Below are 17,893 nucleotides of genomic sequence, written 5' to 3'. Positions count from 1 at the left end.
TCGGCGGCGGACTTCTTTCTGTCCTCTCCTGAGGGAAACCGGACAGGGCCGGCAAGGTGAGCACTACAGTGCGCTGGTTACTGGATCTGGCGGCCATAGAGCCGGTCCCAAGGGAAGACTTGGGCTCCGGGATATGCTCGATTTACTTCATCATGCCAAAGAAAGACTCCGAAGACTGCAGACCGATTCTGGACCTGAAAGCAGTAAAGCATTCCTGCGAATTCCGCATTTCCGGATGGAAATGGTGCGTTCTGTAATGGCAGCAGTGGCGCCCGAGGAGTTTTTGGCTTCCTTGGATCTCACAGAAGCATACCTCTACATTCCGCTATTTCTGGATCATCGGCGATTCCTGAGGTTTCATGTTCTTGGGAGGCATTTCCAGTTTGCGGCGCTATTTTTTCGGTTTGGCATTGGCACCCAGATTATTCACCAAAGTCATGGTGGTGGCTGCTCATCTGCGATCACTGGGTGTGCTCGTACATCTGTACCTAGACAACTGGCTGATCAGAGCTCCCTCGAGGGCGCAGGGCCGCTTGGCGGTTCGCCAAGTGGTGCCTTTGCTGGAAAGTCTTGGATGGGTGATCACTCTGAAGAAGAGTCGCTTCGAGTTGACGCAGGACTTGAATTACCTGGGTGTCTGGTTCCACACGGGGATGAATCGGATATTTCTTTCAGAATCCAGAAAACTCAAACTCATGAGTGCGATTCGGGATGTTAGCAGTCCCAGCACCGACGGCCTGGCAGTATCTGCAGGTGTTGGGTCTCATGGTGGTGACCATAGATGTGATTCCGTGAGTGAGAGCTCGCCTACATCCTCTTCAGTTATCCCTTCTGACATGGTGGAGTCTCCAGAGAGATGCGCTGGGGGTGAAGCTGCCTTGGTTGGCTGCAGTGCGCAGCAGTATGCTGTGGTGGTTGAACCCGGTCACTCTGAACAAAGGGCTTCCTCTGCGTGTCTTGGACTGGGTGACCCTGACTACAGATGTGAGTCTCTCCGGTTGGGGAGCAGTTTGCATGTCTGTACTGGTCCAAGGACGCTGGACAGCGAGGGAGAGCAGATAGTCGATCAATCGACTGGAGCTGCAAGCGATCTGATTAGCTTTGCTGAGATTTCAAGGGAGTCTCCACCAGAAAACTGTCCATGTGTTCTCAGACAATGTGACAGCTGTTGCCTATGTCACTCGTCAAGGGGGCGCGAGGAGTCCCCTGCTGGGCTTGGAGGCTTGGATGCTCTTTGCTTGGGTGGAGCGTCATCTGTTGACTTTGTCTGCTGCTCATGTGGTCAACGTAGACAACATTCAAGCAGACTTTCTCAGTCAAGTTTCAAGTTTATTTCTGCTTTTGATAAATCGCCTATTTCAATTTCTAGGCGATGTACATATTATAATAAAATACAATAAAGAAACTTAACGTAGTAACAATAAATTCCAATTATGACTAACATGAGAGAGAGGGAAGCGGGTATAGTTACATTATAGGGTATGGTAAGTAAAAAGGAAAAAACAAAAGGTGGGGTAGAAATTTACCAAAGCACACTTCGTAAGCATTAATTAAACATATACTAGAGGTTAAAAGCATCCTTACATAAATAAGTTTTAAAAAAGTTTTTGAATGTTGCAATATCGTGTTCTGTTCTAATATACTGGGGGAGAATGTTCCACCATTGTGGTCCCGCAACAGTGAACATATCTGCTCTTCTCGTCCCTATAATTTTTAATGAAGGCACTGTTAATAAGCTTTAATCAGATGAACGCAGAGATCGTTGGGTTTTATAAGGAATCAATGATTTAGATATAAATTGCGGTTCACTGGATGCTAAGGTCTTAAAGATTAGAAACATAAGTTTATACAGAATCCTATGACTAATTGGTAGCCAATGTGCATCTATCAATAATGGGGATACGTGATTGAATTTTTTAGCGTTGTAAATTAATTTAATGGCCGTATTCTGGATAATTTGAAGTCTCCTTTTTTCTTTTTGGGTAATATTTATAAGTAAGGCATTGCAATAGTCGATTTTTGCTATAATGAAGGAGTAGATCAATATCTTTAAAGATGATGGGTTAAGAAATTTGGCGATAGATCTTATCTGCCGTAATTTGAAAAAACAATTTTTAACAGTAGAAGAAACATGTTCATGGTAGGTTAGTTTATCATCTATAAGTACTCCGAGGATTTTAATTGAGGGTACCATACTAATTGGTATGTTATTAAGAAAAAACGGATTTATGAGTGAAATGTCTTTTTTCCAGTTAAATAGGATAGATTTAGTCTTGTTAATATTTAAGGCCAATTTGTTTATATTCAACCAGTTTTGTATTTGCTCTAATTTTTGATTTATGGAAAAGATATCTGTGTTACTTTCAGGATCTAAAGGATGTATCAGTTGTATATCGTCCGCGTATGAAAGTGGAATAAATCCTATGGCCAGTCGTCAGGCTCTGGACCAGGGAGAATGGTCCCTGTCCGGGCTAGTGTTCGAGGCCATAGTGTGCCACTGGGGTCATCCCACCTTCGATCTGATGGTGTCTTCAAAGAACAGGAGGGCGGACAGGTTCTTCAGCTGCCGACAGGAGGTCGTCAGCAAAGGACTCGATGCTCTGGTTCCTCCATGGCCTGAAGGGGGACTTCTGTACATCTTTCCCCCATGGCCCCTGCTGTGCCGGGTGTCCTCTCACAGGGGTCCGGTGATCCTTGTGGCTCCGGACTGGCCCAGATGTCCTTGGTACGCAGTCCTTGTGAGGTTGAGCTTGGAAAGGGGTCTGTGTCTTCCTTGCCGTCGGAGGTTGCTCACACAGGGCTCGATTACACTTCAAGATCTGAACCGCTTTGGTCTTACGATCTGGCGCTTGAGCGAGTGGCCTTGAGGGCCAGGGGTTATTCCTCTGCAGTCGCCACGCTCCTTCAGAGCAAGCAGAAATCAACTGTATCTGCCTACGCGAACTCCTGGAGGTATTTTCAGGCTTGGTGTGCCCTTTGGTACCAAGTGGACCCTTTGGTACTATCGAGGGCTCATGTTCTGGAATTCCTGCAGGTTGGCCTCAGGAAGGGTATGATGGTCTTTTCTCTCCGTGTCCAAATTGCGGGACTTTCCTGTTTAGGTCCCTCTTCGTTCAGGATTCTCTGGCATTTCACCCGGACGTTGTTCGGTTCTTGAGGGGAGTTGGGAGGCTGCAGCCTCTCTTACAACCACCATGGAACCTGAATTTAGTCCTACGCTCCCTGACTCGTCCACCCTATGAACCCCTGGATGGCATCTCTCTGACAGAGCTTACCATTAAGACCATTTCTCTTGTGGCAGTCACTTTGGCACGGAGAGTGTCGGAGCTTCAGGCTCTATCGTGTAGAGATCCCTTTCACTGTGGGGGTGGTGATTTTGAGGACTGTGCCTTCCTTTCTTCCAGAAGTGATTTCCTCCTTCCATGTCAACCAGGATGTTCAGCTGACAGCTTTTGTTCCTTCGGACAGTGTTTTGCGGTCTCTGGCTGTGCGGCATCTCTTTTTGAGATACCTGGAGGCCACTAATGTTTTCCGTCTGTTGGATCATCTCTATGTTCTAGCGCAGTGTTCTTCAACTGCCGGTCCGTAGAAAATTCCTTCTGCTCCATGCAGGGCCGGCGAGATCGAGCTGCAACTTCCTGCGGGTCCACGCAGGGCCGGCGAGATCATGGGGAGCCTCCGACAGTGGCTTTCTCCCCTCCCAGCAGCTCTCGGTACTTACCAGTGCAGCAATTCACTAAGGCAGCCTTGGGGCTTTTGCTGAGTCGCGACCGCCTCTGATGATGCAACTTCCTCTTTCCTCAGAGGCAGCGCAACCCATCAAAAGACCCAAGGCTGCCTTAGTGAATCGCTGCACTGGCAAGTACGGAGAGCTGCTGGGAGGGGAGAAAGCCACTGTTGGAGGCTGGGAAGCTGCTGGATAAGGGAAAATATAAGGACAGCTGCTACTGGACCTGGAGGGAAGGAGAAGGAGAGATGCTGCTGGGAGGGGAGGAGGAAAAGGTAAGGGAAGAGAGTTACTGCTTGACAGCAGGAGGAAGTAAGGGAGAAGGAAAAAAGGAAGGAAACAGCTGGCAGGGATATTAGAGGAGGGGAAGGGGAGAGACAGGAATGAGAAAGTAGAGAGACTGATGATGGGAAGGGGGGTCAGCAGAGGAATTGGCCAGGCGTGGGAGACAACTCCGCCCCAACAGCCCTTGCTGAGCCGTTCCTGCAACAAAAACAGCCTCCTTTTGGCAGGGCAGCTCCTCTGCTATCGGGAGCTGCCCCAACTTTTCAATCGGCTCCAGCCGCCACAAGGGAAGGAGTTGGGCAGGCGTGGGAGATCAACTCCGCCCCCAACAGCCCTTGCTGAGCCGCTCTCCACAATTTTTTTTTTTTTTTAAAGAACAGACTCCTTCGGAAAGGCAGCTCCACTGCTACCGGGAGCTCCCCCAACTCTCCACTCGGCTCCAGCCCTAAGGGAAGGAGTTGGCCAGGTGTGGGAGACCAACTCCACCCCCAATAGCCCTTGCTGAGCTGCTCCACCTTTGGAAAAACAAACAACAAAACAGCTCCTTTCAGCAGGGCAAGCATGGGACACCAACTCTGCCCCCAAGTGACCTGTGAATGTTTGCTTGAAGACCGTTCTGAGCTACTGGGAGGACGGGATAAAAATCTAAATAAATAAATAAGCAGAGAGGGACAAAGATGCTAGATCTGGTGTAGGAGAGATAAAAATGAAGAGAGCAGTGAAGCTGAAATGAATCATGTAAAAAGGAGGCTGGATGGAAAGGGGAGAGGGGCATAGAAAGAAGACAGATACCATATGGAAGGGGGAGAGGGCAGACAGTGGATGGAAGGGGCAGATGATGTATTGAAGAGACAGAGAGGGCAGATGCTGGAAGGAAGAGAGTGAAAAGAAGATGAAAGTAGAAACTAGAGACAACAAAAGGTAGAAAAAAATAATTTTATTTCTATTTTGTGATTAGAATATATCAGATTTTAAATATATATCCTGCTAGAGTTTGTTAGACATAACTGGGGACTGCAAAGCCCAAGCAGTGCTTCTTTAGCTTCCAGCTGGCTTAGGGTTCTCTCTGACCAGGGAGTAATTGCCCTAGTTCCACTCCTCTAACACTATTCCTGTCATGTGTGACTGCGGTATTATGTTAGCATGATATTTCTGTGTAGCATTCTGTAATAATTTGGCTTATTCGGTTTTCTTGATAGTAGAGGGGATATATGTGAAGGGGAGGGGAGACAAGAGTTTTGTTGATCCTTGCTCTGTATTATTTGTATTTATAAAATAACAATTGTACAGAATATTGTTTCTTTTTATACTTTAATAAAATACATTCACTATAAAATCATAACTGAGGCTTATGCGGATGGGATCAGATGGTTTGTGGGTACCGAGCTCGCGGAGACGGGGCGGAAACGGGGTTTTAAAATTTCAGTCCTAGTAGTTTGCCAGTCCACAAAATAATTCTTTTATTTCCGCCGGTCCATAGGTGTAAAAAGATTGAAGAACACTGTTCTAGCGGACCCTGCGCACTGGTGTCGGCCTGCTTCTAAGGCTACCTTTTTGCATTGGATACGTGTGGCCTATGTTTCAGTGGAGAAGAAACTTCCCCTTGGGGTGAAAGCTCACTCTACTAGAGGCATGGCTTCCTCAGTGGCGGAGTCTCTGGCGGTTTCGCCTGAGATTTGTAAGGTGGCCATGTGGGCTTCGCTTCATATCTTTACCAGGTTTTACTGGCTTGATGTGGCAGCTAGGGGTGATGTGGCCTTTGGTGCTTCCATTCTGGCGGCAAGCTCATCACCCCACCCCCCTGAGAATTGGGATTGCTTTGATACATCCCACGAATTCAGACTCCAGAGGGACTGTACAAGAAAGAAAATTAGGTTTCTTACCTCTGCTAATCTTCCTTCTTGTAAATCTCCTCTAGAGGTTGAACTCCCGCCATCTGTTTTGTCCAATTCGCAGATTGCCTCTTCAGTTTACTGGTAAGTTGGATTACTGTCTTTGACTAAACTCACTAAGAATTCCATACATGTTCCCTTAGGTTAGGTTCGTGGGTTGCCGGGGTTCCTGGGTGGGGCCCCATCTGAATTTCAGTGTTCTATAGGAATTGTGGCCATGCAGGTTCCTGAGTAGGTGGGAAGCTGGGCTCGGACCACAGATAGATTTATGTAGCGCCTTTTATGTGGCTGGTGAAAAGGAAAACCCGGAAATGGATCTTCTGAGAACAAAAGTGCAAGTTTATTAAAGTTTCTTTAAAGAAAAAAAATTAGCTTGGAATAAACATTCAGCTTTGCACATTTTGAAAATTCAAACAAGGCTCAAGTCCTTAGGCTTCGCCTGGAGCCTCCAGGCTCATTATTCAATGTAAGTCCAAACAAACTGAAGCACAAATGAAAAACCACAAAAGTTTGGCTTTCAAGTTTCCTGCTGAACACCTCTGGTTGGGGAAGCCGTTCCCCACAGAAAACCACATTAAACTCCTTTCTTTCCAGGTCTCAAGAAGGCACCTTAAAGTAGTTGGTAATGCTTTCTTTTCCTCATAAAGCAATTTACTTTTGCCCTCCTCTAGCAAGGCTTTGTTCAGGATTCCTAATCCTGGACTGGATTCCTGGGGAAAGTTAGCATGAACTCTCAATCGTACTCTCCCCCTATTTCCATGTCCTCTCCAGGTTCACATTCTTCACTAATACTGTCCATATCATAATTCAAAGATTCCTGGCTCAGACTATTCCCCCACCCGGCATCCTCAGACACTGCCTGCCAGTTACCTCCTTGCCTGGGGGTTCGGTCTGTACTGACCGTGTCTGCTTTTGGCCAGTCTCTGGACTTTGCTTTCCATGGTTGGTCCACCACAGTGAGATACCTCCCCGGGCTCTCGATTTCCCTCCTGCTTGGACTCCAGGATGGGGTCCTGGCTTGAGGCACCCCTCCTCCCTGGTAGCTGCAAGCCTTCCTTGCTGAGTGCTGATTAGGAGTAGTTTCACCTGTGCCTCCTGGTTGCCTCCTCCCAAGGGGTGTCAAGAGGTTTTTTAACTTGCCTTTCCTGAGGGCTAGCCCCACCCCCTCCTGGGTTGGACCTTAGTCTCCCTACCTGAGGAGAGGAGCAATAGGGAGAGTAATTAGTGTCAACTGCTCTCCCCCTCTGACTCTTGGGCTTTACTATGGCCTGATTTCCTTCTTCCCTTCCTGGTTGTGTAGGCTGACCCTGTTCCGGGCCAGGTTTTCTCAGGCTCAGGACAGGGTGCATGCTGGGTTTTGTAGTTCTTGGCACTGGGACAGGAGCTTCCCTGTCACAGAATGTATCTACTTCCTACAAAAAGGTCCAGAGGCTACAAGGTATTTGCCCGATGTGAGGGAGAGAGAGGATTCCTTAATACATAGGAAAACCTCACATGGCTGTGAAGAGGGGGTTTCTACCCAAGAATGAAGAATATGAAAAAAGATGAACTATGAACAGTGATGCCTCCCATTAAATAAATACCAGTGTTTCCCCACCAAGAATCCATACCCAGTGAGAGGTCACAGACCTCAGACATTAGCACAAATTTTCAATATTTACACAGGTCAGCATCAGAGAACTAGAGTTGAACTATACATACCTTTTCTGGTTCAAACAGTGTTACATGCCCTTGATGGGGTGTTCTCCTCCCAGTGGGTGTTGCGCTTCTGCTGTGAAAACTGACAGAAGATGCTCCGTTTCCAGATTCCCTTGATCCAGCTTTCAGACTCTCAGCCCTTTCTACCACATGGCTTGTTGCCTGAAAATACAAAATTTAAAAATTTTCATTACAAAGTTATCATGTACATGGAAACAATCCAGTCAATATTCAATAAGTTAGCCAACAATTATTCAGATAAAGTTCACTTTAATCTAGATAACTGCACCATATCTGGGTATAAGGAATTTTGCACCTGATGGTGGCTCTATGAGCATCGCTTCTGATAGCAACTACTTGAGTAATCAGAGGGACATTTCAAAAAGAATTCCAGAAGTATAGTCAGAGGATACGTGGATAACACCAATGTTTGTTTGGTGGGTACATGATGACGTTTATCATATATACGTAGAACCAACTTTTTGGTATTTTTCTTGCAATGCTTTGAATATCCATGAATAACGTTGGCAAATTAAAGCAGCTTTCATTTTTGTATTTTTAAAAATGGTTCTGCATTTATTAAAGCCAACTGTGCCAAGTATGTGGCAATTCTATTTGAACATGAAACAGAGAAGTGAGATGCAGAGGAATAAGCAGAGGACATAGGAGCCAACTTTTCAAAATGATTAGGGGGGGGCTCAACTCAGCATATATTGTCATGTGTGTAAAAGGAAAACTACGTATGTTAGGGTCATGAGCACAACTAGCTAGGTCGTATTTAGATGTAGAGCATGAGCACAGCACACACTTGAAGGACTCATAGCTAAAAGAAGAGCTAGGGAAGCACTGAATGTCCCCCCAGTCTCTCCTCCTTCTGAACCTGTAATTGCTTCCCCAAATTACTACATGGGCTTCTTATTCTGTAAATCGACTTGAACCTGTTCTGGAAAAGTACGACTAAGAAATTTGATTAGATTAGATCACGGGTGCCCAATAGGTTGATCGCGATCGACTGGTAGATTGCCAAGGCAATGCGAGTCGATCGCGTTGCCTTTGCGATCTTTTTCTCCCTGCTGCTTCCCCAAGCCAGGTCTAGCACGTAGAAGCGCCGACTTACAAAACTTCACCTCCAATGTCAATTCTGACGTTGGAGAGGAAGTTCTGGGCAAGCCAATCACTGCCTGACTGTCCTGGAACTTCTTCCCCGACGGTAAAATTGACGTCGGAAGTGAAGTCTTGTGGCCCCGGTGCTTGTACGCGCCAGGCCTGGTTCGGGGAAGCAGCAGCAAAAGGACAAACTTCAAATCTGCCTCTCCCTGCATCTGTAACTCACCAACAGTCCCTCCTGAACTAGAATGACGCACCTCTACCACCAACAAGAGCTCCGCCTTCTTAGCCCTAAGCGTGTCTTTCACGCGGGGAGCCAACATGCACTCCGGAGCCAACAAAGCCACCGCGTCCCCTGAGCAAGCGACAGAACACACTCCCAACGGTGTGCAGCGCTTACCACACCATGAACAGCACTTAACCGCTTCCACCGCCATGACTCTAAACAAAACAGCTGTACTCACGATCCTCCTGAATCTGAAAGGAAGAGTCCTTTTACTACCGCACAAATCCTGTGCTGGTGAAACCAGGTTTGGTGCAGCAATGATGGCTTGGGGGTGGGGAAAGAATCAGGGAAGTGAAGAAATTGGCATGATGGCTTGGGGGGGCAGGGGGAGAGAGAAAGAAAGGCTGAAATAAAGAGGGGGGGACAGGGAGAGAGAGAAAGAAATATTGGCTTTACAGAAGAAGGAAGTGGAACCAGAGACTCATGAAATCATCAGATAAAAAGATAGGAAAAAAGCAGTTACTTACCGTAATAGGTGTTATCCAGGGAGAGCAGGCAGCTATTCTCACATATGGGTGACGTCATCGATGGAGCCCGGATGCGGAAGCTCGCAAGCGGACTTGCTTTTAGAAACTAGAAGTTTCGAGTCGACCTCACCGCACATGCGCGAGTGCCTTCCCGCCCAGCTTAGGGCGCGTCTCCTCAGTTCAAATAGCTAACAGAGAAGCCAATCAGGGGAAGTGGGTGGGTTGCGAGAATAGCTGCCTGCTGTCCCTGGATAACACCTGTTACGGTAAATAACTGTGCTTTATCCCAGGACAATGAGGCAGCCTAGTATCACATATGGGTGACCTCCAAGCTAACCAGAATGGGATGGTGGGAGTGTTGGCAATTTAGGAGAATAAATTTTGTAATACTGTCTGGCCAAACTGGCCATCCCATCTGGACAAAACATCCAGACAATAGTGAGAAGTGAAAGTATGAACCGAGGACCAAGTAGCAGCCTTGCATATTTCCTCAATTGGTGTAGATCTGAGGAAAGCTACTGAAGCTGCCATTGCCCTGACTTTATGGGCTGTGACTCTACTGTGTAGGGGTAATCCAGCCTGGGCATAGCAGAATGAGACTCAAGCAGCCATCCAGTTGGAGATAGTACGCTTAGAGATTGGATGTCCCAACTTGTTTGGATCAAAGGAGACAAAAAGTTGAGGAGCAGTTCTGTGTGATTTGGTGCGTTCCAAATAGAAGGCCAAAGCACATTTACAGTCCAGAGTATGAAGAGCTGATTCTCCAGGATGAGAATGAGGCTTTGGAAAAAACACTGGAAGAACAATGGATTGGTTGAGATGAAATTCCGATACCACCTTAGGGAGGAATGTAGGATGAGTACGGAGGACCACCTTGTCATGATGGAAGACAGGGAAAGGTGGATCAGCAACTAAAGCTTGCAGCTCACTGACTCTTCGAGCAGAAGTGAGGGCAATGAGGAACACCATTTTCCAAATGAGATATTTCAGATGAGCCTTATCAATTGGTTCAAATGGAGGCCTCAAATGGAGGACCCAAAGTGGTGAACTGGGTCAGAAACTGGCTGACGGACAGACTCCAGAGGGTGGTGGTTAATGGAAGTCGCTCGAAGGAAGGAAAGGTGAGTAGTGGAGTCCCTCAGGGTTCGGTGCTGGGGCCAATCCCGTTCAATATGTTTGTGAGTGACATTGCTGAAGGGTTAGAAGGAAAAGTGTGCCTTTTTGCAGATGATACCAAGATTTGTAACAGAGTAGACACCGAAGAGGGAGTGGAAAATATGAAAAAGGATCTGCAAAAGTTAGAGGAATGGTCTAATGCCTGGCAACTAAAATTCAATGCAAAGAAATGTAGAGTAATGCATTTGGGGATTAATAATAGGAAGGAACCGTATATGTTGGGAGGAGAGAAGCTGATATGCACGGACGGGGAGAAGGACCTTGGGGTGATAGTGTCTGATGATCTAAAGGCGAAAAAACAGTGTGACAAGGCAGTAGCTGCTGCCAGAAGGATGCTGGGCTATATAAAGAGAGGCGTAGTCAGTAGAAAGAAGAAGGTATTGATGCCCCTGTACAGGTCATTGGTAAGGCCCCACTTGGAGTATTGTGTTCAGTTTTGGAGACCGTATCTGGCGAAGGATGTAAGAAGACTTGAGGCGGTCTAGAGGAGGGCGACGAAAATGATAGGAGGCTTGCGCCAGAAGACATATGAGGAGAGACTGGAAGCCCTGAATAAGTATACCCTAGAGGAAAGGAGAGACAGGGGAGATATGATTCAAACATTCAAATACTTGAAGGGTATTAACGTAGAACAAAATCTTTTCCAGAGAAAGGAAAATGATAAAACCAGAGGACATAATTTGAAGTTGAGGGGTGGTAGATTCAGGAGCAATGTTAGGAAATTCTACTTTACGGAGAGGGTAGTGGATGCCTGGAATGTGCTCCCGAGAGAGTAAAACTGTGACTGAGTTCAAAGAAGTGTGGGATGAACACAGAGGATTTAGAATCAGAAAATAATATTAAATATTGAACTAAGGCCAGTACTGGGCAGACTTGCACGGTCTGTGTCGGTATATAGCCATTTGGTGGAGGATGGGCTGGGAAGGGCTTCAATGGCTGGGAGGGTTTAGATGGGCTGGAGTAAGTTTTAACAGAGATTTCGGCAGTTGGAACCCAAGCACAGTACCGGGTAAAGCTTTGGATTCTTGCCCAGAAATAGCTAAGAAGAAAAAATTTAAAAATTTAAATTGAATCAGGTTGGGCAGACTGGATGGATCATTCGGGTCTTTATCTGCCGTCATCTACTATGTTACTATGTAATTGAGCAAGGACAACACTGAGGTCCCAAACCACAGGAGGCGGTTTAAGAGGAGGTTCGACATTGAAAAGTCCTTTCATGAATCTGGAAACCACCGGATAAGCAGAGAGGGGTTTCCCTTCAATAGGCTGATGGAAAGCCGTAATTGCACTGAGATGGACTCGGATCGATGTAGACTTGAGGCCAGAAGTGAATAAGTGCAAAAGGTAATCCAAAACAGAAGATAAGGAGGAATGTTGGTTCCTTATTGTGCGAAAAACACCACGTAGAAAATCTAGTCCATTTTTAGTGATAGCATTGTCTAGTGGTAGGTTTCCTAGAAGCTTCTAAAACGTCTCTGACAGGTTAAGAAAACTGAAGAGGAGTTATGTTGAGAGGTACCAAGCTGTCAGGTGTAGAGACTGCAGATTGGGATGAAGCAGAGATCCCTGACTCTGTGTAAGCAGAGAAGGAAAAACTGGTAGAAGGTATGGCTCCCTGCTGCTGAGTTGAAGTAGAAGAGAGTACCAAGGCTGTCTCAGCCACCGAGGAGCAATCAGAATCATGGTGGCATGATCGTTCTTCAACTTGACCAGAGTCTTGAGAATGAGAGGGAATGGAGGGAATTCATAGAGGAAGAGATTCGTCCATTCCAGAAGAAAAGCATCTGCCTCGAGGTAATGAGGAGAGTATATCCTGAAGCAGAACTGAGGCAGTTTGTAGTTGTGGGGAGCTGCAATGAGGTCTATTTGAGGTGTTCCCCACTGTGAAAAAATGTGATGAAGAGGCGAGGAATGGAGCGTCCATTCGTGAGGTTGCAGAAGATGACTCAAGTTGTTCGCCAAGCAATTCTTTGCCCCTTGGATGTAGACAGCTTTGAGGAAGGTGTTGTGGCAGATTGACCAGTCCCAAACCTTCATAGCTTCTTGACAAAGGGAGGCAGATCCCGTCCCTCCCTGTTTGTTGACATAATACATGGTGACTTGGTTGTCCGTCCGAATGAGGACTACCTGGTCATGAAGAAGATGTTGAAAAGCAGTGAGAGCCTTGAGGATCGCTCTGAGTTCCAACAGATTGATGTGACATTGACGATCCCTACTGGTCAAGTGGCCTTGTGTACGGAGACCATCGAGATAAGCGCCCCAAGTGTAGGTCGAAGATCTGTCGTGAGGACCTTCTAATGGGGAGCAAGCCTCTAGAGAGATTGGAAGAGAGCATCCATCAACAGAGAGACTGCTTCAATGAAGGAGTGACTTTTATGGGTTGAGAAAGTGTGTCACAAACCTGCGTCCATTTAAATGCTGGGGTCCACTGAGGAATTCTGAGGTGAAGTCTGGTAAAACGGCAGCACTCTGTATTGATAATGCAGATTCCCCACCCGAAATCTGAGATATTGATGGGAGGCCGGATGAATGGGAATATGAGTGTTGGCCTCCTTGAGATCCAGAGAACATAACCAGTCGTTCTGGTCGAGAAGGGGATAAAGGGATGGCAGGGACAACTCTCTTCTCAACGGTCTCCCCCAAAAAGAAATCCGACGCTTACAATTAATACAAAACACAGTAATAAAACTCATTTACAAAATAGGCAAATTTGACCATGTCACTCCTCTTCTAAAAGAGGCACATTGGCTCCCCATCACTCACCGTATCACTTACAAAATCATCTTAATCTCCTTCAAAATAAAACTCTCTCACCAGCCCTCATTTCTTGATAAACTTCTCATCCCCCAATGTTCCCCACGCACTCTAAGGTCAACTGATCAAAAGCTTCTCTTTATTCCCTCCATAAAAGACTTCTATTACACACGGAAAATAAATTTCGCAGTAGCTGCCCCAACTTTATGGAATTCTCTGCCACAGCAACTCCGCAATGAACAACATCTTGACAAATTTAAGATAAGCCTAAAGACTTTTTTATTTCGTGACGCATTCGGCTGTGCTTAGACTTACCTTCTGGGTTTTTTTTTTGGTTTTTTTTTTATTTTACTTCCTTTTCTTTTCCAAGCAACCAACCGCTTTAACAAAGCGACCCTACCCTTTGGTGGTGAATGGCTCCCCCTCCGAAACGACAGAGGTGATAAGTGGAGTGCCGCAGGGCTCGGTCTTGGGCCCAATCTTGTTCAACATCTTCATAAGGGACATGGCTGAGGGGCTTCAGGGTAAATTAATGTTATTCGCCGATGATGCCAAATTATGCAATATAGTGGACAAGAACACAACAGGACCTGACAACAAATCCAAGACCGATAGTATGGCACACGACCTCCTCCTACTGGAGAATTGGTCCAGGACCTGGCAACTAAACTTCAATGCCAAAAAATGCAAGGTCATGCACCTTGGCAACAAAAATCCATGTAAGACTTACACTCTTAATGGTGAGATCCTAGAGAGAACTGTAGCGGAACGAGACTTAGGGGTAATCATCAGTGAGGACATGAAGACTGCAACTCAGGTGGAGAAAGCTTCATCTAAAGCCAGACAAATCATGGGTTGCATACGAAGGAGTTTCGTTAGCCGTAAGCCCGAAGTCATAATGCCATTATATAGGTCCATGGTGAGACCCCATCTGGAATACTGCGTACAATTCTGGAGACCACATTACCGCAAAGACGTGCTGAGACTTGAATCGGTCCAGCGAATGGCCACACGGATGGTCACGGGGCTCAGGGATCTCCCGTATGAGGAACGGCTGAATAAATTGCAGCTCTACTCCCTAGAGGAACGAAGGGAGAGGGGGGACATGATCGAGACATTCAAGTACCTCACGCGCCGTATCGAGGTGGGGGAGGATATCTTCTTCTTCAAGGAACCCACGTCAACACGAGGGCATCCATGGAAAATCAGGGGAGGGACATTGCATGGCGACACCAGGAAATACTTCTTCACCGAGAGGGTGGTGGATCGATGGAATGGTCTTCCGATGCAGGTGATTGAGGCCAGCAGTGTGCCTGATTTTAAAGCTAAATGGGATCGAAAGGTGGGATCTCTTCGCAAAGGGAGATAGGGAGGGTCATTGGTGTGGGCAGACTTGATGGGCCTTGGCCCTTATCTGCCGTCACTTTCTATGTTTCTATGTTTCTATGTTTCTATACTTTTTATCCCATTCCCACTTTCTCCTTTTCTTCTCAAATATGTAACTTTTCCCCTCCCTTCCCTTTTACCCTCACTTTCAAGTTTGTCTAGTTGATATTATTTATGTTCACACCATTTATTTTTAAATGCCAATTATTTTATTTTTTTATCCTTCTTACCTTTTAAATTTTATTGTTAACCGGCCAGATATTTGTTGATGGTCGGTATATTAAAAACTAATAAACTTGAAACTTGAAAATTTTTCTGACCAAAAATTTGTTGAGAGCCCTGAGATCCAGAATGGGTCGCAGATCGCCCGTCTTCTTCGAAACAAGGAAGTAATGGGAGTAAAATCCCTTGTTCTGCTGTTCCAAAGGAACTGGTTCAATGGCATGGAGACAAAGTAGAGCTTGAGCTTCCTGAAGAAGAAGGACGGTCTGGGATGGACTGGAAGGACTTGGAGGAAGCTCTGGAGAACCTGAGTGAAATGAAGAGAGTATCCTTCCCTGATAATGGTCAGCACCCAGAGGTCGGATGTAATTTTCATCCATCGGTGGTAAAAATGATGGAGACGACCTCCTTTAGGGGGAAGAGAAGTCAGAGACAGAATGATGGAGGTTATGCTCTGTTGTAAACAGTGAAAAAGGCTGTGAAGCCTTAGGTGCAGCAGAAGGTTGAGATTTTTGTTGCTTCTGAGGCAGCTGTTTCTTAGGAGGAGGGTGAGTGTAAGGAGCCACCCTTGGAGCAAAACGCCTCTGGTAAATGGGAGGAGGTTATGTAGACTTGGCAGGAGTTGGCTTTGGCTTAGGTCTGACAATAGAAGCGAAAGATTTTTCATGTTTAGACAACTTCTTGGTGGCTGCCTCGATAGATTCATCGAAGAGGTCATTGCCTGCACAAGAAATATTAGCCAAGCGGTCTTGAAGATTAGGGTCCATGTCAATGGTACGAAGCTAGGCAATATGAAGCATTGCTACAGAGCAAGCAGCCGCCCGGGCAGACAACTCAAAGGCATCATAAGACAACTGAAGTAGATGTAGTCTGAGTTGTGATAGAGAAGCGATGACTTCCTGAAATTCAAAGTGTTTTTGAGTGTCTAAATAGGTAAGAAATTTAGGCAAAAGAGCAATAAGGAACTCAAAATAGGTAACAAAATTGAAATTATAATTGAGGACTTTAGAGGACATCATGGCATTATGATAGATACGACATCCAAATCTGTCTATAGTTTTCCCTTCTCTTCCAGGAGGAACTGTGGCATAAACCTTGGAAGGATGGGACCTCTTCAAGGAGGACTCCACAAGAAGGGATTGATGAGATAACTGTGAATTCTCAAATCCCTTACAATGAACAGTTTTGTATCTGGAGTTCAATTTTCCTGGAACAGCTGGAATGGCATAAGGAGTCTCCAGGCATCTGGTAAAAGTTTGAGACAAAAGCTTGTGAATAGGAAGCTTAAGTGACTCTGCCGGAGGTTGAGGAAGATGCATGACTTTGAGATACTCCTTAGAGTATTTGGAACCAGCATTCAGTTGAAGGTCCAAGTCCACAGCCATCTGACGAAGAAAAGAGCAAAAAGATAGCTGATCTAGTAATGCTTTGCCTCAAGAAGGACTCGAGGTCGTTGAGGCGCCTTGGTCGAAGATGAAGCTTCGGCTGGAAAAAAGGCCTCAATAGGGAGACTTGGACGAGGCTATTGAAGCCGCTGAGTCCTCGAGGTGTGGAAGTGGAGACCTCGAATGAGGAGTCAGCAGTCTAGTAGAAGTAGGTGTAGATCAAGGTTTAGTTGAAGGACGCTCCTTAGAAGAAGAACTATGCCTGAAAGGATGCCTTGATGAAGGTCTCGATCTTTGGTGAGAATGGTGCTTGGAAGCAGATCTCGAAGATCGAGGAGACTTCGCCTCGAAGACAGAAGCAGCCGATGCCACCAAAGAATGGATAGGACTGGAGGCTGTAGATCGAAGCTCCAGAGGCTTGATGAAGGAACCTCGATGCACTCCCAAAGACTCTACTCCTTGTATAGAGTGTGAGGATTCCTGCCGAGGCACTTGCAAAGAATCTTCTCCTTGCTTCACATGCTTAGATGCCAGACCAGACACTCACAGAATCTCTGCTCCCTGCATAGTGTGTAGAATCAGACTGAGGCACAGGAAGAGGCTCGACCTCGCGGGAGTCTGCAGAATGCCCAGGCTGGATTAGAGGAGCTAGCTTCGGTCCCATTTTGGTGAGGAACTGAAGAAATTGCTGCTCTAACATGGTCTGGAAAGAAGATGGTAAAGATGGATCCGCGTCTGAAACCGGACCACTTGCCTTGGCTGGAGGTTCCACCGAGGCAGTGGAAATGTGCTTCGACTTAAAGTCTTAGGCACCTTAAGCACTACCGGTGGAATTGTCTGCTGAGCTACCTGACCTGAGGAAACAGGGGAAGATGTAGCAGATGTCGTTGAAGAAAGAGCCGCTGCAAACGAAGAAGGTCTGATGAGGCTTGAAGTCGAAGCAGTGGAGGCAGGAGGGCACTCGGTCGAAGGTGAGACCGAGGTGGGCTTCATAGTTGAAGATGTGGACGAATCCATCTGGAAGAGCTGCTCCACCAAAAGTTGACGACATTTAAGAGGTTGAAGAGTAGCACAGCTTTCGCACGACTTCGGATGATGTGGCCCAAGGCACTTGAGGCACCTAGTGTGAGGGTCCGTGAGAGAAATCAAACGTTGCAACTGGCTACACTTCTTGAAGCCTGTCGCTGGCCGGGACATAGAAGGAAAAACAGCTGCTGCAAGTTGAAGCCCCTGGGCTGTGGCCAAGCGGCCTGCCCCGGCAGCCGAACAGAACTAAATTTTTTTTTTTTAAACTGGAAATAAAATGAAGAACGTACGAACAATGATTTGTGAAGAAAAAAACACAAACCGCGGTGTAGAGAAGGCACAAAGTGAAAAGTTAAAAGCAGAAAGTCAAAGACGGATTTCTCGGCTCCGCGGAGAACTGAGGAGTCGCGTTCTATGCTGGGCGGGAAGGCACTCATGCATGCGCGGTGCGGTCGGCTTGAAACTTCTAGTTTCAACAAGCA

At 46.5% G+C, this 17,893-nt stretch overlaps 1 protein-coding gene across 5 annotated transcripts in view; it reads right to left on the bottom strand.

Annotated features, from left to right (window-relative positions):
* The window catches only part of LOC117358015 (centromere protein J-like), a 324,580-nt gene that overhangs the window by 136,172 nt on the left and 170,515 nt on the right, over positions 1–17,893 (bottom strand). For all 5 annotated transcript variants that reach the window (XM_033939403.1, XM_033939405.1, XM_033939406.1 and 2 more), the window contains exon 12: positions 7,606–7,764. In XM_033939403.1, coding sequence (XP_033795294.1) covers positions 7,606–7,764 — 159 coding nt within the window. The remainder of the gene's footprint in view (positions 1–7,605; positions 7,765–17,893) is intronic.

Source organism: Geotrypetes seraphini, chromosome 3 (genome assembly GCF_902459505.1).
Source record: "Geotrypetes seraphini chromosome 3, aGeoSer1.1, whole genome shotgun sequence".
NCBI lineage: Eukaryota > Metazoa > Chordata > Amphibia > Gymnophiona > Dermophiidae > Geotrypetes > Geotrypetes seraphini.
This window is presented reverse-complemented; position numbering and strand designations above follow the sequence as displayed.